Below are 24,344 nucleotides of genomic sequence, written 5' to 3' on the forward strand. Positions count from 1 at the left end.
AATTCCCGCGATCCTGTAAGAAGGCGAAATGTTAATCTACTGTGTATAAAATGGAGTAACTATGCTAAGGTGTAAGTATATACGAAAATAAAGTAAACAAGGAAGAACGCTATAGTCGAGTACCTCGACTATCAGATACCCGTTACTCAGCTAAAGGGACCAAAGGAAAATGGAGATATGCAAGCAGCAAATGCAACTTGCGCTGCGCTCAAGCCTACGGAATCTAAATCTTAAAACTCGTTTCTCTATCTTTGATATTTTCCGAGATATCCGCGTTCATATTTACGATTTTTTGAAGTTTGTGGGCGGTTTGTGGGCGTTAAAGTGGGCGTGGCAAACTTTTTTTTAGGTCAGTCGGTAGGTATTGATGAGAACAATACATTTCAGTTAAAATTTTTGTGTTCTAGCATCAAAACTGTAGGAGCCACAGTTTTGGGCGGTTTGTGGGCGTTAGAGTGGGCGTGGCACTCTTTTGAAACAAACTTGCGCTGCGCAGGAATCTCAGGAATCTGCATGCCTAATCCCAGTATTGTAGCTCTTATAGTTTCCAAGATCTCAGCGTTCATACGGACAGACGGACAGACGGACAGACGGACAGACGGACATGGCTAGTGATCCTGATCAAGAATATATATACTTTATGGGGTCGGAAACGCTTCCTTCTGCCTGTTACATACTTTCCGACGAATCTAGTATACCCTTTTACTCTACGAGTAACGGGTATAAAAAGGTAAAAAAGGATGAGGGGTATTTTTATCTAAGGTTGTCCTTGTGGACCACCCTCCCTCTAATAAGGACAGACGTTCCCATGTCTGCTTGTACACGCTCTTCTGTGTACAGTGCGGTTAGTTTATTTCCTAACCTTTTGTTATTTTTGAGGTATACTTTTTCTCCTACCTCAAAAATTCTGTTTTGCCTAGTAGGGTTGATCCTGTCTAGATTGGCCTGTTGTGCCTTTTCAATATTACCTATTATTGCCAATTTTTGTTCGGCATTAGCTGAGTGCAAGGCCTGCTTAGGTGACAGTCTTGTCACTGAATGTATTGTCTTGTTATATTCTACCGTGGCTCTCATAATAAGCTCAACGGTGTCGTTTATTCTTTGCAATGCCAGAACTTGGTTGCTGGGAATTCGGTCACCAAGGAATGTTGGATGCATGCTAGTGTGGAGTGGTCGCAGTAAATGGCGTTAACAACGTCTACGTTTACTACCTCTTTGACCAATCCGAACAGCGAGTCCCTGTTATTGAATTGGATTATGTGTCGGTTTTTGGTCCCGAAAACTATGAAGTGTCGCCGTAAAGGCTGCTCTGCTTCCTCCAGGATTATTTGATTCCTGTAGCAGTTCAGGGGTTTATCGGTAGATTCGACCGTGTAGGTTAAGGAAAGTTCACTGTGAATAGTGGCTACGTCAGATTGGGGTTCGTTTTGTATAGCGTTTATGTTTTAACGTGACAAAGCATCGGCCACAAAATTTTCTTTTCCGGGCTTGTAGAACACCTTGGCGTTATGTTCTTCGATGAATGCTTTCCATCGTTTAATTTTAGCATTCGTATTTCGCTCGGATACAGCGAAAGTAAGAGGTTGATGGTCCGTAAAAATCCTGATCTCTTTTGTGCCATATAGGTAGTTTTGTAGCTTTCCTATAGCCCAAACAATTGCCAATAATTCTCTTTCGTTGGTTGCGTAATTGAGTTCACAGTCTTTCAACGTACGAGATATCATTGTGATTGGCCTGCCTTTTTGGGAAAGTACCGCACCGATACCGCTTGCTGAGGCATCGGTGGTCAAATCGAAAGGGAGTTTGAAATCTGGATACGTTAGTATCACATCTTCTGATGACAAAATGTCTCGCAGGCGCTCGAACGCTCTGCGTTGGGACTCATCAAATTCGATAGCCACCTTTTTCGACATGTGTTTATTAACCGTGCCATTCTCTCCCTTAAGTATGGAGGTAAGTGGTCTGGCTATGGTAGCGAAGTCCCTGACAAAACTTCTGTAGTAACTAGCCAACCCTAGAAAAGACCTGAGGCTGAACAAATTTTTTGGTTCAGTGTACTCCTGAATGGTTTTTACCTTTTCCGGGTCTGTTTTGGCTCCGTTTGAAGTAATAAAAAAACCTAAAAATTCAACACTTTCTTTGAAAAATTTTGTTTTCTCTGGTGCCACTCTCATGTTGGCTTCGCACAGGCATTTAAGGACTGTGTCAATGTGTATAACGTGGTCGGCAGCGTTTTCGGAGAAAATTATCACGTCGTCTACGTAGACGTAACAAATCTTCCCAATCTGCTCACGTAGTACGTCATCGATCGCCCTTTGAAAGATGCTTCCCGCATTTTTCAGTCCAAAGGGTAGACGACAAAATTCATACTTTCCTCCGTTTATGGAGAAAGCAGTTTTTTCGCGGTCTTTTTCAGCCAGATAAATCTGGTGGTACCCCGATTTTAGGTCGAGGGTACTAAAAAATTTTGCCTTTCCTAGATTCGCTAGAATCATAGAAATACTTGGCATAGGGTAACGGTCGGCGATAGTTCGTTCATTCAGTTTCCTGAAATCGATCACCAGCCGTTTTTTCTTGTTGCCATCTGCATCAAGTCCCTTTTTGTCAACAACCCATGTTGGGCTGTTAAATGGCGACCTAGAAGGTCGGATAATGCCATCCTTTAGCAGCTGTTTGATTTCTGTGTTAACGAAATCTGCTGCTCCCATGGGGTAGGGATATAGCTTGGAATATACGGGTTCGTTAGTCTCCGTACGAATTGTGGCAATGATCGAGGTGTTAAAAGGTAGCGCCTCGTTAGAGTGAGAAAACGCTTGTTTCCTCTTAAGGATCATTTTTTTAAATGCAGCTTTCACTGAATTTGGGACTATTAAGTCATCGATATTTGTGAAGTTCACGTTATCGCATTCGTGGTATTTGAGCTGTTCAGATATGTTTCCATACCTGATTACGCTGTTTTGTAAATCTAATGCCGCTCCGGCCTGCGTTAGCAAGTCGAAACCTATTATGGCATCAAAAGTGTTGATAGTATCGAGTAAAAAAAATTGAGCCTTTAGGCCGAATATGTGCATGAAGCATTTTTCTTTTATATTACTGGAGCCATGAATGGAACTCACAGTGAATGAGGAGTCGACAGGCATTATGTTCTTCAGCTCCCTTAGGGGCTTTACATAACTCTTTGCCGCTCCAGTGTCTATGAGGATTTTTATAGTTTTCCCCGCCAGCCCTCGCTCAATGAAGGGCAAGCGAGACCTTCCTCTAAAAAATTGACAAGGTCGTTACCGTCAAATGAGACACTGTCATCATCAATTGCACTTAATGCGGCTGTGGCCGCGTTTTCATAATCTTGAGTTTCTTCCGCGTTTGCAGTTTGCTCAACGTGGTTAACCCGCTGGCGCCTTTGGCCAGTCATTCTCTCCGAAGAGTTTGGTCTTTTCGGGGCCTGCAAATTTTGGTATTGAGTGTTGTTTCCCTGTATAAAACTCGTAGGATTTCGGAATTTAGAATATGATGGATCAATATCCATAGGTTCCTGGGATTGATTTTGTTTACCCTGATCTACCCAGTTGTTCTGTTTACGCCATGAATCGTTGTTCTGATACTTGTTTGGCTTTTTGAAAAAATGGCGATTTTTTTCTGGTCCGTGGTCGGCACTAGAATTTTTCCCTTGTTTCTCGGGAGCTTTGTGCTGGCCCTTGTGATAATCTGTATTCTGACTTCTTTGCTCAGCTACTTTGGCATATGTGGCCGCGAACATACTTCGTTCGATACTGACCTCTGCCTCTCTAGCTAATGCCAGTGCTGCTGGCAGGTCTTTTGGCTGTGCTGGAAATACAACAGACCTTAGTGATTTTTTTAGACCGGAATTAAATACGTGTAGGGCGTCAGCCCTAACCTCTATATCGAGTAATGAATCCCTTTCGTCGTCATGTGTCATGACAATTTTGTTTGTAACGAGGGTCAATTTTCTTTCGACCTCATCGTAATACTGCATGAGTGTTTGGTCGCCCTGGCGGACAGACTCAAGTCCCTGCCGTAATAGGCGCAAAGATGTTTTATCTGCGTAGGAGCAGTCTAATCTAGCTAGTATGGCTTTAAAATTAAGCACCGTATTATAAGAAACTAGCAGCGCGCGCGCAGGTCCCTTAATTTTGTTTCTAATAATAGTAACGGCTTGGTAATGCGCGGAACTGCCCTCGTAAGACTCGAATAATTCATAGGCATCGGTGGCGGATTGCCTCCATGCCACGTCCTCATCTTGTACGCCAGTAAAATCTGGAATTGACTTCACTATATGTAATGGTATATCGCACTGTGGTGCTCCCGGTACTACCTTTACCCTCTGGTAAGATTCTACCTCTGGCGCTTCTATACGCAAGCTCTGAAGCTGTTGATTAACGGCATTGATCTGACCCGCGAATTCGGCTCTGAGCCTCTGTTCTTGGCTAGCTAATGCGGCCTGAATTACCGCCTCTATTTGTGCCGCGTTCATGGTTTCTGCGTTATTTTCTTGTTGTGCCCGTGCTGGTTGATAACTACGGATTAATTCTTCTTCACTGTCACTGTCAAGTCTTTTTTTAGTTTCCCTATATGGGCCTGGAAAACTCATAAGGCCACTAATTAGTTGACACTAAACACAAGTTATTGGAAGGCCGAATGTTTTAATTCGACATAATGAATTTTGTTTATTAAATTTTTATATTAATAACCGGGTGCTTGGCGTCCGAAAGAAAATTTTATTTAGGGACGGCTGATATTAATTCACTTTATCTATAAGTCACCTTTACAATTGCTTTATTTCAACTGTAAAAAATTTTATAATTTTGTGTAAATAATTTGTATGTATCTGAAGTTTGACCGTATTAATTTTGATCAGCCCACTTACATATTTTTGTGTCGTGAATTCGTGTTAAAGTTGGGTGCCAATTATGTTTTAATTCTGAAGCCACGATCTATCCCTCGCCGCTGTCCGTGAGGGTGAGGGGTTGCGATCCAATTGCCACCGTGGCTGGTCCGGGGGAAGGGGTGATGATACGGTTGCCGCCGTGGCTGGCTGCTATTATGGGTGAGCTGGGCGGTTGCCACTGGCTCTCTTCTTATGAAAATTACGTCGGGAGTAACTAACTCCGTTGCTAACGGCCCTTAAGGCTCGATAACCAATTTCAATTAATAAAGTAAATGTTGACGGCCAATGCCGAAGTTTTATATTCAAGCCAATGCTCTTTAATGAATGTCCAAGTAAAAAACTAAAAACATATTTGACTTTACGTAAGCTATGCGCGGCCGGCAAGCCGACCGCTCGTGCAGCAAAGTGCTGACACTAGCAAAATCAACATAACTCACCATACAGTGCACCAATAAGAACCAGGCACGGCCCCTAAAGATGTTTATGCTGATTTTGCAACTAAACACTAGGGTGATCCAAAAATCACCCAAGATCTGTATCGACTTATAATTACTCCTTAACAGTGTTAACATACATATGGATCCGGAAAAAATTTCGTCAAGTCCCTCAAAGCGTTGCAAAGTTTCTTGGGTCTATGTGGGTGGTATAGAAAATTCATTGACAACTATGCTGCAATTACGTCTCCCTAACAGACTTGCTCACTCCCAAGCGGAAGTTTAAGTTTACTGATTATTTATATGAAACATTTTTTTTAACCATTTAACCGTTTCTTAAATTGCGTCAAGATGGGGCTTGATAATACTAATGATGATGATGGTGGCAGAATCATATGCACGCTGTGCAAAATGGTGATAAAAAGCGAAGGGGCGGCGTAGAAAACAGTTTGTAGACATAATTTTTACTAGCTTTGTATTAAAACCAATTTTATGGCAACAAAAACATGTGCCAACTGGGCTTCCGTTCGTATTAGGAAGCTGATAGAAAGAAGTTTGTCGGTCGGCTTAATCACAAGATCCCAAAGCCAGTTTAGCTTACAGCCAGGATCAGAAATGGAAATATCTGGTACATCAAATTCCACTCCCGATAACTCGGCTAATTCTATTGGTCTAGATCAACTCAACGGTTTGGAAAACGGAATCTTAACCACCTTGACGGATAAATTGGACCAATTAATAGAGAAAAATGTGCAGAACTGCTTTCAGCGACTAAATATTGGCTCCGACACACAAGAACCAAACCAGAATCAGGATAGGCAAGTGCATACTTGGGGCGATGATAATTCGCAAAGCGGTAGAGAGGATTTGATGGGCAGAAGCGTTGGAAGTGGAGTTTCTGACTTATCCACAAGACCCGATAAAGTGGGTCATATAATGGTCGGAAGCTTACTTATTCTGGTACAGGCTTATCCATAGATAATTTCATTTATCGTTAGAGGGAAACTTTGAGGTCATGTGCCGCAATATGAGCTCCTTATTCGAAGGCCAAAGAATCCTTCCGGAGACGGGAAACTGGAATGGACTTTGTGCGGCTCTCAGGCAGCATTTTCGAAATGATAGGGACATAGAGGAACTCATAAGACAAAGAAAACAAAAAGAGCAAGAAACCGTTGACCATTTCTACGACGAGATATGCTTATTGTTAGACAAGATGGAAACGCCCTTATCACACAGCAAACTTGTCAGGACTCTAAAGAAGCAACTTGCGGAATGAAATTCGTCACGAGATTCTTAACGTAGACATCACCTGTGTAGGGAGTCCTTTTTGCAGGATGTTAAGCGAATCCTTGGGTGCGCAAAAATAATGCCATTTAAAATAGACATAGTGGTAATACAGGATAATCTGGTAGAAGGCGGACAGATATCTAACAGTGAAGTAGACGTTGAGGGTGAAGTAGGGGCGATATAATTTTGTTTGAATTGCCGTCAGGAAGGTCACCGACATCTGCAGTGCAAGCAGGCGAAGCGTGTCTTTTGTCATGGATGCGGGCGAGCAAAATGAATTGCGGCAAATGTTTGGCATTAAACCTCCACGGGAGCACGCATATGCAGCAACACAAACAGTATGCACCGCGTGCTCTATACTCCAAACCGGACCTTGTTCACCCAGAGTCGCAAGATTAGAAGATGGAGTTAAGTCCTCAGACCTTGTAGATTTTGTAGGATATGATTCAGCAAGTCAAAGCGAGGTCGATGAGGAAAACGATGCAGATTCAGCTCTGTAAGCTTACGATTTAGAGACGGAAACATCCGTAAATTCTCTCAATAGCTCATATGACCACATGTGCTTACCAGGAGATGATTCTCGGAGCATAATAAGGATGAAAACATTCTGGTCTGAAATGAAGCAGCTGCGAAGTCATATTAAAGAAATCATTGCTTGACTCAAAATCTGATCAACGTCCGTTTGCAGGTGTGCAGCTGATGGAACAGCTAGTAAAGGGTCTGTTACATTCAGGCGCAGCCGTAAGTTGTCTAGAAGGGAATTTGGCCGAAGAGTTTGTACAAAGTAGCATAAACTTTAAGTAAATAGCAGCAAATGTTAGTACGGTGGATGGGAACAAACAAGAAATAATTGGCAAAGTGAGGCTTCCACTATGCTATGTCAAAAGAACAGAAGAATTAGGCATTTACATAGTCCCAACAATGAAATAGAACCTTTATTTGGGTTTTGACTTTTGGCGCAAGTTTAATCTATTTCCAACATTGGCTAACATATGTGAGCTAGACCTAAAGTCAAAACCGACCATTGAGAAATGTGGCGGTCGAAACAGGATAGTGCCTTTGCTTCACAGACTTGGCATTGCCTACGTCTATGACATGAGTGGTCAAGTGGTCAGTGCTGGTCTGACTATAAATATAGGGAAGGGTAAATGTTGTGCTTAGAGGGTAAAATATTTGGGTCATATTATGGGAGACGGCGGTGTACATATGGATCCGGAAAAAATTTCGTCTATCACCGCATTTCCTATTCCCAAGTCCCTCAAAGCGTTGCAAAGTTTCTTGGGTCTATGTGGGTGGTATAGAAAATTCATTAATCACAAGATCCCAAAGCCAGTTTAGCTTACAGCCAGGATCAGAAATGGAAATATCTGGTACATCAAATTCCACTCCCGATAACTCGGCTAATTCTATTGGTCTAGATCAACTCAACGGTTTGGAAAACGGAATCTTAACCACCTTGACGGATAAATTGGACCAATTAATAGAGAAAAATGTGCAGAACTGCTTTCAGCGACTAAATATTGGCTCCGACACACAAGAACCAAACCAGAATCAGGATAGGCAAGTGCATACTTGGGGCGATGATAATTCGCAAAGCGGTAGAGAGGATTTGATGGGCAGAAGCGTTGGAAGTGGTGTTTCTGACTTATCTACAAGACCCGATAAAGTGGGTCGTATAATGGTCGGAAGCTTACTTATTCTGGTACAGGCTTATCCATAGATAATTTCATTTATCGTTAGAGGGAAACTTTGAGGTCATGTGCCGCAATGTGAGCTCCTTATTCGAAGGCCAAAGAATCCTTCCGGAGACGGGAAACTGGAATGGACTTTGTGCGGCTCTCAGGCAGCAGTTTCGAGATGATAGGGACATAGAGGAACTCATAGGACAGAGAAAACAAAAAGAGCAAGAAACCGTTGACCATTTCTACGACGAGATATGCTTATTGTTAGACAAGATGGAAACGCCCTTATCACACAGCAAACTTGTCAGGACTCTAAAGAAGCAACTTGCGGAATGAAATTCGTCACGAGATTCTTAACGTAGACATCACCTGTGTAGGGAGTCCTTTTTGCAGGATGTTAAGCGAATCCTTGGGTGCGCAAAAATAATGCCATTTAAAATAGACATAGTGGTAATACAGGATAATCTGGTAGAAGGCGGACAGATATCTAACAGTGAAGTAGACGTTGAGGGTGAAGTAGAGGCGATATAATTTTGTTTGAATTGCCGTCAGGAAGGTCACCGACATCTGCAGTGCAAGCAGGCGAAGCGTGTCTTTTGTCATGGATGCGGGCGAGCAAAATGAATTGCAGCAAAAGTTTGGCATTAAACGCACGCAGATGCAGCAACACAAACAGAATGCACCGCGTGCTCTATACTCCAAACCGGACCTTGTTCACCCAGAGTCGCAAGATTAGAAGATGGAGTTAAGTCCTCAGACCTTCTAGATTTTGTAGGATATGCTTCAGCAAGTCAAAGCGAGGTCGATGAGGAAAACGATGCAGATTCAGCTCTGTAAGCTTACGATTTAGAGACGGAAACATCCGTAAATTCTCTCAATAGCTCATATGACCACATGTGCTTACCAGGAGATGATTCTCGGAGCATAATAAGGATGAAAACATTCTGGTCTGAAATTAAGCAGCTGCAAAGTCATATTAAAGAAATCATTGCTTGACTCAAAATCTGATCAACGTCCGTTTGCAGGTGTGCAGCTGATGGAACAGCTAGTAAAGGGTCTGTTACATTCAGGCGCAGCCGTAAGTTGTCTAGAAGGGAATTTGGCCGAAGAGTTTTTACAAAGTAGCATAAACTTTAAGTAAATAGCAGCAAATGTTAGTACGGTGGATGGGAACAAACAAGAAATAATTGGCAAAGTGAGGCTTCCACTATGCTATGTCAAAAGAACAGAAGAATTAGGCATTTACATAGTCCCAACAATGAAATAGAACCTTTATTTGGGTTTTGACTTTTGGCGCAAGTTAAATCTATTTCCAACATTGGCTAACATATGTGAGCTAGACCTAAAGTCAAAACCGACCATGGAGAAATGTGGCGGTCGAAACAGGATAGTGCCTTTGCTTCACAGACTTGACATGAGTGGTCTATGACATGAGTGGTCAAGTGGTCAGTGCGGAGGTAGATCGAATGTTGAAGCTAGGAGTCATCGAGGAATCCGAAAGTGCCTGGTCAGCACCCTTAGTGATTGTGCAAAAGCCAGGAGAATTTCGGTTGTGCCTTGACAGTAGGAAAATAAATGCATTGACCGAAAAGGATGCCATTCCGCTACCCTAGATTAGTGGAATTCTTAGCAGGCTGCCCAAGGTTAAATTTATAACGACTTTTGTCTTAAGACAGTGTAATTACAACACAGCTGCGAAACGAAGTTTTTGTTTATTTGGACGATTTACTTTTAGTTTCGGCTACTTTCAAACCGCATTAAGAAATCCTCAAAGAAGTAGCTTGCCATATTAAAAGTGCTGGTCTGACTATAAATATAGGGAAGGGTAAATGTTGTGCTAAGAGGGTAAAATATTTGGGTCATATTATGGTGTACATATGGATCCGGAAAAAATTTCGTCTATCACCGCATTTCCTATTCCCAAGTCCCTCAAAGCGTTGCAAAGTTTCTTGGGTCTATGTGGGTGGTATAGAAAATGGTTTAAATGTGGATTTGGGCTCGGATCAATTCAAGTCGCCGGAATATTTGGATTTGGTGGAGAGTGCAAAACATATGCATAGCACATTTTCCGACATCAAGGTCTGCGACGGGATTGTCTATAGACGAACGGAGCACTCAGTGGGAGAGCCTGTCCATGACAGCTACAATTGGAAGATTTGGATTACGAAGGGTCTTATTGGAGAAGTCCCAGCGAAAGCGCACGACTTCTTGTCATCTCACGAGGGAATCCGGAAGACTATTGAAAGAGTTCGTCGGTATTAGTTTTAACCAGGTTTAGTAGGGGCGGTGAAAAGATACGTTAGCGCCTGTGAAACTTGCAAAGCCTCAAAAGCCGTAAATCTTGCGTTAAGGCCACCTTTAGCAAAGCCATCAGAGTCACAAAGATTTTTCCAAAAGCATTATATTGATTTTCTAGGAGCATACCCTCGATCAAGACGCGGCAATATGTGAATTTTTATGGTTCTGGATCACTTCACAAAGTTTGATTTATACATGCTGTGAAGAAGATGACCAACAACGTGGCAGTCCATGCACCACAGGGAAATTCTTCAGAAGGGGTAACAGGTCGGTAATCGCTGCTATAAGATCATACGTTAGAAATAATCAAAAGGATTGGGACGAATTTTTTTCACATATATGTATGTTGCTCGTTGCGGTCAGCTATACACTCGAGTTTAGGAACCAGTCCATATTATATGATATTTGGACAGGAGATGATCACTTCTGGCTCGACCTACTCTCTGATAAGGAAGCAAAGTTTGTTGGAGGATCAAACCGTAGCCAGTGAAATTAGGCAAAAGCAGCATCTGACGAATGAAAAGCAATATAATTTGCGAGCTCGAGAAGTCGTCAATAAGAAAGGCCAGGAGGTGTTTAGGTGGAATTTCGAGCAAAGTAATTTCCAAGCCGGCTACACAGCAAAATTTCTATCCAGTTTTCTCAAGGCTAAAGTTCGTAAGAGATTAGGAGAAGCCTACTATGAACTTGAAGATATGCAGGGGAAGCTCCTTGCGAAACTTCACGCTAAGGCCATAAGGCATGCTAAATAAGGCTACAGCGGTAAGGCCTGTCGCTCAGTCGGCAAGCCCCAGTCTGATTTTAGCAGGGGGGAATTGTAATGGGCGCGTGTAGCTATCGCTAATGATCAAAAAGATTGGTACGAATTTCTTTCACATATATGTATGTTGCTCGTTGCGGTCAGCTATACACTCGAGTTTAGGAACCAGTCCATATTATATGATATTTGGACAGGAGATGATCACTTCTGGCTCGACCTACTCTCTGATAAGGAAGCTAAGTTTGTTGGAGGATCAAACCGTAGCCAGTGAAATTAGGCAAAAGCAGCATCTAACGAATGAAAAGCAATATAATTTGCGAGCTCGAGAAGTCGTCAATAAGAAAGGCCAGGAGGTGTTTAGGTGGAATTTCGAGCAAAGTAATTTCCAAGCCGGCTACACAGCAAAATTTCTATCCAGTTTTCTCAAGGCTAAAGTTTGTAAGAGATTAGGAGAAGCCTACTATGAACTTGAAGATATGCAGGGGAAGCTCCTTGGGGAACTTCACGCTAAGGCCATAAAACATGCTCAATAAGGCTACAGCGGTAAGGCCTGTCGCTTTGTAATGGGCGCGTGTAGCAATCGCAAAGATACAAATGCAAGAGTTGCGGAAAAAATGTTCCTGAAACATGTAGCTAGGCATCGCAAAGTGTTAGTGGGCAAACATCATCCCAAAGGACTGAAAGGGATGATAGGCTTTCTCCTTCTAATGGGCCAAGCAACGTCCCTATAAAAGCTGCGCACCGCTGGCACAAGGCACCCAAAGTGAATTAATAAGTGGCAGTGCACAGTGCGGTAAGCGGAAATTTGCCCACCCAATTTAAGTTGTTAAATAAAACTTTATTTTTTTAGTGACTCTTTGAAAAGCAATAGGCGGATGTTTCCAGGGCTCAATAGCCAATAATCCCGTTCCGTTTAAAACGGCAATACCTTCAGGACACACGAAAACAGCTGAAGAGAGCGGACGTGTCTCGTTCGAGCTCCACGAAAAGTGCAGGAATGTTGATAAATTAAATGCAAACAAAACACAAAGACTAAACTGGTTAAGTTCAAATAAGCGAAAAGACGCTAAAACCCAAAGAAATTTAGGTTTCAATTCACAAGATCGGCGTAATGACTTCAACTAGCACATAATTATTTTATCTTATAATAATAAATAAGTGCCACGCTAATAGAAGCTCAATGAGCTACGAACAAAATAAAGAGCGACTAAGCTCCGCAAGCCGAAGAGACGGTTACTTTTCGTATGTCTCAACGCGTGATGTTTAGGTGGAATTTCGAGCAAAGTAATTTCCAAGCCGGCTACACAGCAAAATTTCTATCCAGTTTTCTCAAGGCTAAAGTTCGTAAGAGATTAGGAGAAGCCTACTATGAACTTGAAGATATGCAGGGGAAGCTCCTTGGGAAACTTCACGCTAAGGCCATAAGGCATGCTAAATAAGGCTACAGCGGTAAGGCCTGTCGCTCAGTCGGCAAGCCCCAGTCTGATTTTAGCAGGGGGGAATTGTAATGGGCGCGTGTAGCTATCGCGAATGATCAAAAAGATTGGTACGAATTTCTTTCACATATATGTATGTTGCTCGTTGCGGTCAGCTATACACTCGAGTTTAGGAACCAGTCCATATTATATGATATTTGGACAGGAGATGATCACTTCTGGCTCGACCTACTCTCTGATAAGGAAGCAAAGTTTGTTGGAGGATCAAACCGTAGCCAGTGAAATTAGGCAAAAGCAGCATCTAACGGATGAAAAGTGTGGGAACCCGTGTCAGCTGATCGGGATTCGAGCCCAACACGGGATACATAAACTCACCACGACGCGTGTTGGATCGCGTCGTATGTTGAGTTCAAGAAGGAGTCGACGATAAGCAACGAAAGCGAGCGGTAGCGAGCAATAGCGACTGTTTAATAAAAGTTATTAAAACTACTATACGCGTGTTATTACTGGAGTATTACATTGGCGACGAGGATTAAAATCTATTACTGACGGATAAGAAAGACTACTGAGTATTAATAAAATAAACGACCGCTGCCAACGAATGCAGGTAAAGAAAAAAAAAGTGCATAAGCTGGAAAAGGGAATAGAGATACATACATATATGTATGTATATATTCCTGCACGTGCAGCGCTCATGTATGTGCGAAATGTACATGCGGTGGTAGTTGTATGTAAATGTGTGAATATGCAAGCTTGGTACGCCACAAAACGAATAAGTGGGTAAAACGTCCGTTCATCGAGAGCCGATTAAATTCAGGCTGATGAAATAAAAAGAAAAGAAGAGACAAGAAAAAGGAAACTGGAAAAGTTTCGATCACGTCCGTTCATCGAGAGCCGATTAAATTCAGGCTGATGAAGTAAAAAAAAGAAGAAAAGAAGAAAAAAAAAAGGAAAGAAGAGACAAGAAAAAGGAAACGGGAAAAGTTTCGACCACGCCACGAAAAATAGGTGGGTGAAGCAAGTGTGCGGATTAAATTCCTGCAGATCTAAAGAGAAGAAACACACCACGAAAAGAAAAATAAGAAAGGTGGTGGTAGATGAGAGAGAGATTTAAGTGCAAAAGCGAATGAAAATAAAGCAAATGATAATAACAAGGAATTGTTATTATTGGAGCTGAAAAAAAAAGTTGATTGTTATTATTTTTCTTGAATTTCAGTAATCTACCGAAATGGCGGAGCTAAAACCATTTCTATTTCAAGCATTTGACAAGGCGTTGTGGAGAAATGAGTGGGAGACATGGCTGCGCTCTTTTACCATCTACATAGAGTCGGAGGAGATAACGTCTGTGTACAAAAAGCGAAATAAGTTGCTGCACCTGGGTGGACCGCAGTTGCAGGCAGTGGTGTACAACTTACCCGGGGCACTAGTTGCGTTCGACGAGGAAGCCAATAATGACATTTTTACACCTCTAATGGAGAAATTAACCGAGTATTTTTCTCCACAACGGAACTCGGTTTTCGAGAGGCACCTTTTCCGGACTATGGTTCCTGTGGAAGGTGAAGGCTTTACCGAATTCTTAATGCATTTGCGTCGACAAGTTGCAAAGTGCTCTTTCGGCGAAACCAAGAAGGAAATTGAGGAGATCTGTCTTAAAGACAAAATCATAGATGTCTGGGCGCCGGTGGACTTAAAAAGGAAGCTCTTGGAGAACGAATTTACTTTAAATGATTTTGTAAAGATGTGTCACATCGAAGAGCAGGTTAACAGGCAGACAGAGACGATGGGTGCAGCTGACCAACAAAGCACAATTCAGAGAGTTTCACATCAAAAGACACGAAACCCTGATACACTGCAAGAATGTGGTCGTTGCGGGAGAAAGGGACATAGGGAGAACAGCCCAGATTGCCCAGCACGAAGCGCCACATGCAGGAAATGCTCAAAGATTGGACACTTCGCACGGAAATGCAAGACCAAAATAAGAGCAGGCAACCACGACGCGGACGGGCCTTGGGCAAAACGGCCACGGCGTACAGACACACACATCAGGCTGGTTAATTGTGAGTCTGTGCACGACGGAGAAAAGTCAGCAAACTCTGATTGTTTTCGAGTAGCCACCAAGGGGAATAATGACGAGATTATTCCATGCAAAGTCGGCGGCAGGACAATGGAAATGGTTATCGACTCTGGTTCCAAACACAATCTATGCAGTCAAGCAGATTGGCAGATACTTATCGACGACCAGGCAACCATTTTCAACATGCGCACTAAATCATCGAACCAGTTCCGTTCTTATGCTTCTGATCAACCTCTCAAAATATTAAGAGTATTTGAAGCTCCGATAAGCGTAAAAAGGGACCCGGAGGTAATTGCTACGTTTTACGTCATAGAAAACAGCAGACAATCACTACTAGGATGTGACACTGCGATACAACTCAATGTTTTAAAACTAGGGTTAAACATAAATCGAGTTGAGCAGATTGGTGCGTTCCCCAAATGGAAAGATGTTCAGATAAGGCTTTCAATTGATCCAACGGTGGTGCCTGTCAAACAACCCATGAGGCGAGTCCCGACGGCGCTGGAGCACAAGGTAAACGCAAAACTAGAGGAAGCCCTAAAATTTGATATTATAGAGCCGGTAACTGGGCCGAGCGCTTGGATATCGCCAGTGGTCATCGTGTTTAAAGAATGTGGAGATATTCGAATGTGTTTGGACATGCGCAGAGCCAATAAGGCCATAAAAAGGGAAAATTATCCTCTCCCGACGTTCGACTCATTGATGACCAAATTGAAGAACGCTAAATACTTTTCTCGGCTTGATCTAAAGAACGCCTATCATCAACTTGAGCTTGACGTTGCGAGCCGGGAGATAACGACATTCATTACACATCGTGGGCTGTTCAGGTATAAGAGGTTGCTATTTGGAGTGAACTCAGCTCCGGAGATTTTCCAGAGGCTTATGGAGGAGATGCTGGCACAGTGCCCAAATGCCATAAACTATATTGACGATGTTATAGTTTTTGGCAATACCCTCGAGGAGCACGACATGGCGCTGAGCGCGGTGAAAGATGTTTTTGTGGGCCGTAATGTGATGCTCAACGAGGAGAAGTGTGTTTGGCGGACAACTAAGCTGAAATTTCTTGGTCATATCCTCTCTGACAAGGGGATTGAGGCGGATCCAGGCAAGATTGAGATAATACAAAACTTTAGAGAACCCAAAAATAAGGAAGAGGTCCGCAGCTTTTTGGGTTTGGTCACGTATGTTGGAAAGTTTATACCAGACTTGGCGGATACGACAGAGCCATTGAGAGGATTGCTCAAATTGAACGAGAAATTCATATGGGGTGAGGCGCAGAAGTTAGCTTTTAAACAATTAAAGGAAAAGGTTTCGGTAGTCCCCATGCTGTCCTATTTTACCTTGACTGATCGGACTAAGTTGATTGCGGACGCTAGTCCGGTAGCGTTAGGAGCGGTATTGGTGCAACTAGACAAAGATAAAATTCCCCGTATTATCTCGTTCGCCAGCAAGAGTTTATCGGAGGTAGAAAAAAGGTACTCTCAAACAGAAAAGGAAAGTCTCGCGTTAGTCTGGGCGGTAGAAAAGTTTTATTTTTATTTGATCGGACTAGAATTTGACCTAGTAACAGACCACAAACCTCTGGAGGCTATATTTAAGCCCACTTCCAGACCTCCAGCCCGCATCGAAAGGTGGCTTCTACGCCTACAATCTTACCGTTTCCGAGTCGTGTATAAGCCAGGAAAAGAAAACATCGCAGACTCATTGTCGAGACTGTCCCAGGAAACCGAGTCAAACTCATTCGATTGGCAGGGGGAGAAAAACATTTTTCATATCGTCTCAAATTCAATTCCAGTTTCGTTATCAATCTCAGAGATAGCAGAAAGTAGTACTCATGATGAGGGGATAATGGATGCAATGACGTGCCTAAAGGAGGATTCGTGGAAGCTAGCTACATCGAGTCCATTCTATCCGTTTCGATTTGAAGTGTCGACGCTCGGTAATTTGCTGCTAAGAGGAACAAAGATAGTGATTCCGAAAAATCTGCGACGGAAAGTGTTGGAGTTAGCACATGAGGGTCACCCAGGCGAGACTGCAATGAAGCGGCGACTCCGATCGAAAGTATGGTGGCCACGAATGGACAGAGAAGCTGAAGAGTTCGTTAAAACCTGTCGTAGCTGCATTTTGGTGTCTGCTCCGGTACGTCCGGCCCCAATGAAGAGGCACTCGTTTCCAAATGGCCCATGGAAGTGTTTGGCAACCGATCTGTTAGGCCCGCTACCAAACGGAGAATACATTTTGGTACTAATCGATTATTACTCTCGATATATGGAGTACAAAATAACGAGGAGCATCACATCAAAAATTATAATAAACGAGATGGAGGAAATTTTCGCAAGGCTAGGTTTTCCCCAAACATTAACAGCGGACAACGGTCGCCAGTTTATAAGCGCGGAATTCAAAGAATTTTGTACAACAAACGGGATCGAGTTGCGTACAACTCCTCCATATTGGCCACAAGCGAACGGCGAGGTGGAGAATATGAATAAATCGCTGGTTAAACGTCTCAAAATCGCATATGCGAGTAGAAGTAACAATAAGAAGGAGTTGCAAAAGTTCGTTCTTATGTATAATGTAACACCGCATAGTACAACGGGTGCAGCTCCAACCCAGCTGATGTACAATCGGACGATTCGAGATAAAATTCCCGGAATTGAGGATATTTCGGATCAGGATGTGGACTCGGAGGAAAGAGATAGGGACATGTGCCAGAAAGAAAAAGGGAAGAAGGTAGCAGATGCAGCTAGAGGAGCAAAAGATATTCAATTAACTGTAGGTGACAGGGTTCTAATTAAAAATGTTATTTTCCCCCACAAGCTAACACCAACGTTCGATCCAACGGTTTACGAGGTGACCAGCAGAGACGGTGATGTGGTCCAGGTAACCGGAAATGGGAAGTCGTATACCAGGAACGCCAGTCACCTCAAGAAAGTCGAATCCTCTGCTGCAGTTCAGCCGGAGAAGGGCCAATCCACGAAAAGGACTGATGAATCATTCCCGGCCAAACCAATTGACGCGGAGCTCACCTCACAGATGCCACAGGGAGGTCTAAAACTGCGTCTGCAAAAAAAAGGAGAGATGTGGGAACCCGTGTCAGCTGATCGGGATTCGAGCCCAACACGGGATACATAAACTCACCACGACGCGTGTTGGATCGCGTCGTATGTTGAGTTCAAGAAGGAGTCGACGATAAGCAACGAAAGCGAGCGGTAGCGAGCAATAGCGACTGTTTAATAAAAGTTATTAAAACTACTATACGCGTGTTATTACTGGAGTATTACAAAAAGCAATATAATTTGCGAGCTCGAGAAGTCGTCAATAAAAAAGGCCAGGAGGTGTTTAGGTGGAATTTCGAGCAAAGTAATTTCCAAGCCGGCTACACAGCAAAATTTCTATCCAGTTTTCTCAAGGCTAAAGTTCGTAAGAGATTAGGAGAAGCCTACTATGAACTTGAAGATATGCAGGGGAAGCTCCTTGGGAAACTTCACGCTAAGGCCATAAGGCATGCTCAATAAGGCTACAGCGGTAAGGCCTGTCGCTCAGTCGGCAAGCCCCATTCTGATTTTAGCAGGGGGGAATTGTAACGGGCGCGTGTAGCTATCGCGAATGATCAAAAAGATTGGGACGAATTTCTTTCACATATATGTATGTTGCTCGTTGCGGTCAGCTATATACTCGAGTTTAGGAACCAGTCCATATTATATGATATTTGGACAGGAGATGATCACTTCTGGCTCGACCTACTCTCTGATAAGGAAGCAAAGTTTGTTGGAGGATCAAACCGTAGCCAGTGAAATTAGGCAAAAGCAGCATCTGACAAATGAAAAGCAATATAATTTGCGAGCTCGAGAAGTCGTCTATAAGAAAGGCCAGAAGGTGTTTAGGTGGAATTTCAAGCAAAGTAATTTCCAAGCCGGCTACACAGCAAAATTTCTATCCAGTTTTCTCAAGGCTAAAGTTTGTAAGAGATTAGGAGAAGCCTACTATGAACTTGAAGATATGCAGGGGAAGCTCCTTGGGGAACTTCACGCCAAGGCCATAAAACATGCTCAATAAGGCTACAGCGGTAAGGCCTGTCGCTCAGTCGGCAAGCCCCATTCTGATTTTAGCAGGGGGGAATTGTAATGGGCGCGTGTAGCTATCGCAAAGATACAAATGCAAGAGTTGCGGAAAAAATGTTCCTGAAACATGTACCTAGGCATCGCAAAGTGTTAGTGGGCAAACATCATCCCAAAGGACTGAAAGGGATGATAGGCTTTCTCCTTCTAATGGGCCAAGCAACGTCCCTATAAAAGCTGGGCACCGCTGGCACAAGGCACCCAAAGTGAATTAATAAGTGGCAGTGCACAGTGCGGTAAGCGGAAATTTGCCCACCCAATTTAAGTTGTTAAATAAAACTGTATTTTTTTAGTGACCCTTTGAAAAGCAATAGGCGGATGTTTCCAGGGCTCAATAGCCAATAATACCGTTCCGTTTAAAACGGCAATACCTTCAAGACACACGAAAACAGCTGAAGAGGGCGGACGTGTCTCGTTCGAGCTCCACGAAAAGTGCAAGAATGTTGATAAATTAAATGCAAACAAAACACAAAGACTAAACTGGTTAACTTCAAATAAGCGAAAAGACGCTAAAACCCAAAGAAATTTAGGTTTCAATTCACAAGATCGGTGTAATGACTTCAACTAGCACATAATTATCTTATGTTATAATAATAAATAAGTGCCACGCTAATAGAAGCTCAATGAGCTACGAACAAAATAAAGAGCGACTAAGCTCCGCAAGCCGAAGAGACGGTTACTTTTCGTATGTCTCAACGCGTGATAGCGAAGTGCAAAAAACGACCCTATTGTCGGTCGATAGCCAAAGAGCTCGATCTTGCTCACCATGCTTACTTACGGCTACCCCTACTGCGACGGCGTGGAGTCAACAATGCAAAACCGCCCCACCATCAGTTTCGACCCCTGGCGCACCAACAACATGCAACGGTAAAACTTCTGCATCCGCACTAAATTTGTCAGCAACAACTATAGCTACGGCAAAAAAATCAACAACAACCACAGCTACGGCTATTATTTCGGAATCGACCGCAACCGCAGCTCTAAATACAATGACAACAAAAACCACGACAACAAATCAAAACCAAAACAAAATTCAGCAAGCGGGTCCGGCTATACAGACCGGACTAGATCGGTACATCCATATCAAGCGTAAGCTCAGCCCGCAGAATACCGCGGTTGGTAACAAATCAAAAATAAACCGTGTCCAAATAGAAAATAAATTACCCGGGATATCCAACAGCAATAGATTTGCGCTTCTAGCAGAAAATGAACCAGAACAGGCTCAGGAGACCCAACCGAAACCTAAGCCCCCACCAATTTACATTAGTGAGAAAATCTAGAACGCCCTTTTCAACAAAATTGTTGCGCTGACCGGGGACGGAAACTTTCATGTTGTTCCGCTCACAAAAGGGGATATCCATGAAACCAAGCTTCAGACCAAATCTAAAGAACATTTCCGAGCAGTATCCAAATACCTGGAGGAAGCTATGCAAAACTGATACATTTACCAACTAAAAAGCAGCAAGGGCATGCAAGTGGTACTAAAAGGAATCGAGCCCGACGTAACCGCCAAGGAAGTTATCGATGCTCTCAAGAAAAAAGGGTTTTCTGCAAAGAACGTCAGTAACATTATAAACAGGGTCGAGCTGGAGCCAAACAGCAGAGTCTTGAAGAAAAATGAAGTGCACCTCATTTATAACCTGCAATACTTATTGCACCGAAGAATTAACGTGCAATGCACAAATTGTCAGAAGTATTGACACACCAGGACATACTGTTCACTTTGAACTGTCTGTGTAGCTTGTAAAGACTTCCACAATTCGGCTAACTGCCCTGCCAACAAAGAAGACCCCAAAAAGAAAAATGCGTTAATTGCCAAGGTAACCACTACAGGGGCTGTCCGATCTACAAGGAGCTGAAGGACCGCATGCGAAAAGTGTCAGCATCGAGTCATCAGAATACACAAAATGCGTACTTTTACTCGCGTACGACGCTGGATGTATTTTTCGGCTCGGCTGCAAGATCCTTATTTGGTCAACTAAATAAACAGAAGGGCTTCTCATACGCTGATGCCCTTCGATCAGGGACGGTAAACCCACTTCAGTCTAATCTAGTCATCAGCAGATCCAAGTAAAGTCACAGTAGAGACGCAAGCAAACAAATACAACTTCCAAATAAGAGGCTACACTTTCTACCGCACAGACCATCCAAATGGTAAAGCCCACGGCGGTACCGGCATCCTAATCAGGGAACGCATCAAGCACCACTTTCACCAAAGGTTTGCAACTAATTACTTGCGAGCCACGTCTATCAAAGTGCAGTCAGGCAACGGAAACCTACAATGCAATCATAAAACCGAACAACAAATTAGACTATGTTTCCCCTGGCAGCCCCACATACTGGCCAACAGACCCCAGGAATGTTTCACACCTAATAGACTTTGCGGTGACAAAAAACTTTCCCCGGAATATAATAAGCGCCAAAGCGATTTCGGACCTGTCGTCAGACCATTCGCCAGTGCTAATAACTCTTCTTCAAAGCACAAAAACTACAGAGCACACCCTCAGGCTGACGTCGCACAGAACCAACTGGTTAAAATATAAAAAGTATGTAAGCTCACACATCAACATCGAAGCGGACATCGACTGCTCTACCGATGCTCTTGAAGAAGTATTCGTGGAGGCAACAAACTGGTTCAAATATAAAAAGTTTGTAAGCTCACACATCAAATTAACCCCTCACTTCAACATCGAAGCGGACATCGACTGCTCTTCCGATGCTCTTGAAGAAGTATTCGTGGAGGCAGCCACTACCATTCCCCACCACCATTGTTTCAGCCAAAGGAGATCGCGAAAGTCATTGGGGAACTGAAACCGAAAAAGGCCCCTGCCGGTGACCAAATAGCCCCAAAAATGTTTATTGAACTTCCAAACTCTGCCATTGAGGTTATTTGTAAGCTCTTCAATGGAATCATAACTCTCGGCTACTATCCGGAAAAATGGAAAAAATCTGTTATCATTATGATACCGAAGCCCGGAAAAGACCACACAATTCCGTCATCCTACAGACCAATTAGTTTATTACCGTGTCTGTCTAAGTTGTTCGAAAAATGCCTTCTAACTCGCAAAATACCATATCTAGGAGCACACAATGTTATCCCTGCTCATCAATTTGGCTTTCGTCAAAACCATGGAACAATCGAACAAGTTAACAGAATAACATCAGAAATACGCACAGCCTTTGAGCATCGGATATACTGCAGCGCAATATTCCCCGATGTATCTCAAGCCTTCCATCGAGTATGGCTAGATTGCCTCATGCACAAAATCATAACACACTTGCCTGATTACACTCACAAGCTTCATGAGTCGTATCTATACAACAGAACCTTCGCAGTAAGGTGCAACACAACAACATTCGATGACTACATTATCAAAGCAGGAGTCCCGCAAGGAAGCGCGCTAGGGCCTACTCTGTTCATCCTATACACAGCTGATATTCCCACCAACGAGCAGCTAACAACATCTACGTTCGCTGACGACACCGCATTTTTAAGTCGCTCGAGGTGCCAAGGCCGAGCCACAACACAGCTAGCAAACCACCTCCTCGTAGTAGAGAGGTGGCTATCTGATTGGCGGATTAAAATAAATGAACAAAAATGTAAACACATAACGTTTACTCTCAACAGGCAAACATGCCCTCCACTATCATTGAATAATACGCACCTTGACAGGCGACTAACCTGGAGAAGACACATCGAACGCAAGAAAGTACATCTAAAACTAAAAGCCAGCAGCTTCCACTGGATTCTTAGCGCTCGTTCGCCCCTGCCACTGGACTACAAGGCTTTGCTCTACAACTCCACTCTCAAGCCCATCTGGACATATGGCTCCCAGCTATGGGGGAACGCCAGCAGCAGCAACATAGACATTATACAGCGCGTTCAATCGAAGATCCTGCGAACTATCACTGGGGCACCATGGTATATTCGCAACCAAAACATCCACAAGGACCTAGGCATACTTACCGTAAATGATGAAATAGACAAACAAAAAGCGTGAAAAACTCTCTGTGCACCCCAATCGCCTCACAAGAGGCTTGACTTAGGTTTCCAAAACAGCAATAACTTTCGGGCCCCCTTTAGCACAATATCAGTCACATGACTGTTAGTTAGATTAATTAGTTTAAGATTTTATACACTTATAGTAAGTATCCAAAGGGAGAAGATTCAATAAATAAATAGCAAAGCATATAAAAACAAGAAAGGAAGTTAACTTCGGCAAGCCGAATTAAGTATACCCTTGCAGCTATAATTATTAAATTTAAGAATACAAAAAATGATATTCCCAATAGTATAAGACAGTGGCCGGCACACACATACCATCACAAGTTTGCCTTGCGTTAGTGTGAGTGTAAAAACACGAAGTTGGCGCGCAGCGCTCTGAAGCCTGACGTTTCTCTGTTTTGCACTGAGAATCTTTGCCGCAGCAGCAAAAAAAAGCGCGCCGAAGCTGATAGAAAAAAGACCCGAAGACCCTTGCCGAAGTCATACGAACATCTACGTTATACGTGAGCGAGCAGAGGATGGGCAGAACACTTCCCTATGCTCACTAGATAGGCCGCTGCCGACCCCTGGTATAAGATAATAGGTCAAAAAACACCGAAGCTATAATTTTTTTCATATTATTTTCCTACCAATTTTCCGATCGTTTCTATGGCAGCTATATGATATAGTCGTATAGTATATAAAATTGGCCTGCCTAGCCTATGCTGGGAGCTGGTTGTTAACTTATATACATAAGTATGTAGTTGGACGTGCTTATCGGAGTTGAGACAGAGTGTTCTTTGTGCGAAATTCAAGTGTAATATACTTTTAAATAATTACAAGTTCCACCCGAATTCCGCTGTAGCATATCCAACTACATATGTATGGGTAAGTATGTAACAGGCAGAAGGAAGCGTTTCCGACCCCATAAAGTATATATATTCTTGATCAGGATCACTAGCCGAGTCGATCTAGCCATGTCCGTCTGTCCGTCTGTCCGTCTGTCTGTCCGGATGAACGCTGAGATCTCGGAAACTATGAGAGCTAGGCTATTGAGATTTGGCGTGCAGATTCCTGAGCTTCTTACGCAGCGCAAGTTTATTTCAGTAGAGTGCCACGCCCACTCTAACGCCCACAAACCGCACAAGCCTGTGGCGCCCACAATTTTCATGCTAGATACAAAATTTTAACTGAACTGTATTGGTCTCGTCAATACCTATCGATTGACCCAAAAAAAAATTTGCCACGCCCACTCTAACGCCCATAACGCTTAAATCTGTCTACCGCCGATAGGTGGCGCATTTCAATCTCGCTTTGCTGCTTGCATATCTCCATTTCCCTTTGGTCCCTTTAGCTGAGTAACG

General features: G+C 43.2%; 1 protein-coding gene across 1 annotated transcript; it reads left to right on the forward strand.

Moving 5' to 3' along the window:
• The first annotated feature begins 15,267 nt into the window (after positions 1-15,267).
• Positions 15,268-18,067, forward strand: LOC119559149 (uncharacterized protein K02A2.6-like). Its single transcript, XM_037872219.1, has 2 exons — positions 15,268-17,607; positions 17,695-18,067. The coding sequence occupies exons 1-2, from the start codon at positions 15,358-15,360 to the stop codon at positions 18,007-18,009; spliced, it is 2,565 nt and encodes an 854-aa protein (XP_037728147.1). The 5' UTR covers positions 15,268-15,357; the 3' UTR covers positions 18,010-18,067.
• The last annotated feature ends 6,277 nt before the right edge of the window (positions 18,068-24,344 follow it).

The sequence above is a fragment of the Drosophila subpulchrella genome, unplaced genomic scaffold, assembly GCF_014743375.2.
Source record: "Drosophila subpulchrella strain 33 F10 #4 breed RU33 unplaced genomic scaffold, RU_Dsub_v1.1 Primary Assembly Seq18, whole genome shotgun sequence".
In the NCBI taxonomy this organism is placed as follows: Eukaryota; Metazoa; Arthropoda; class Insecta; order Diptera; family Drosophilidae; genus Drosophila; species Drosophila subpulchrella.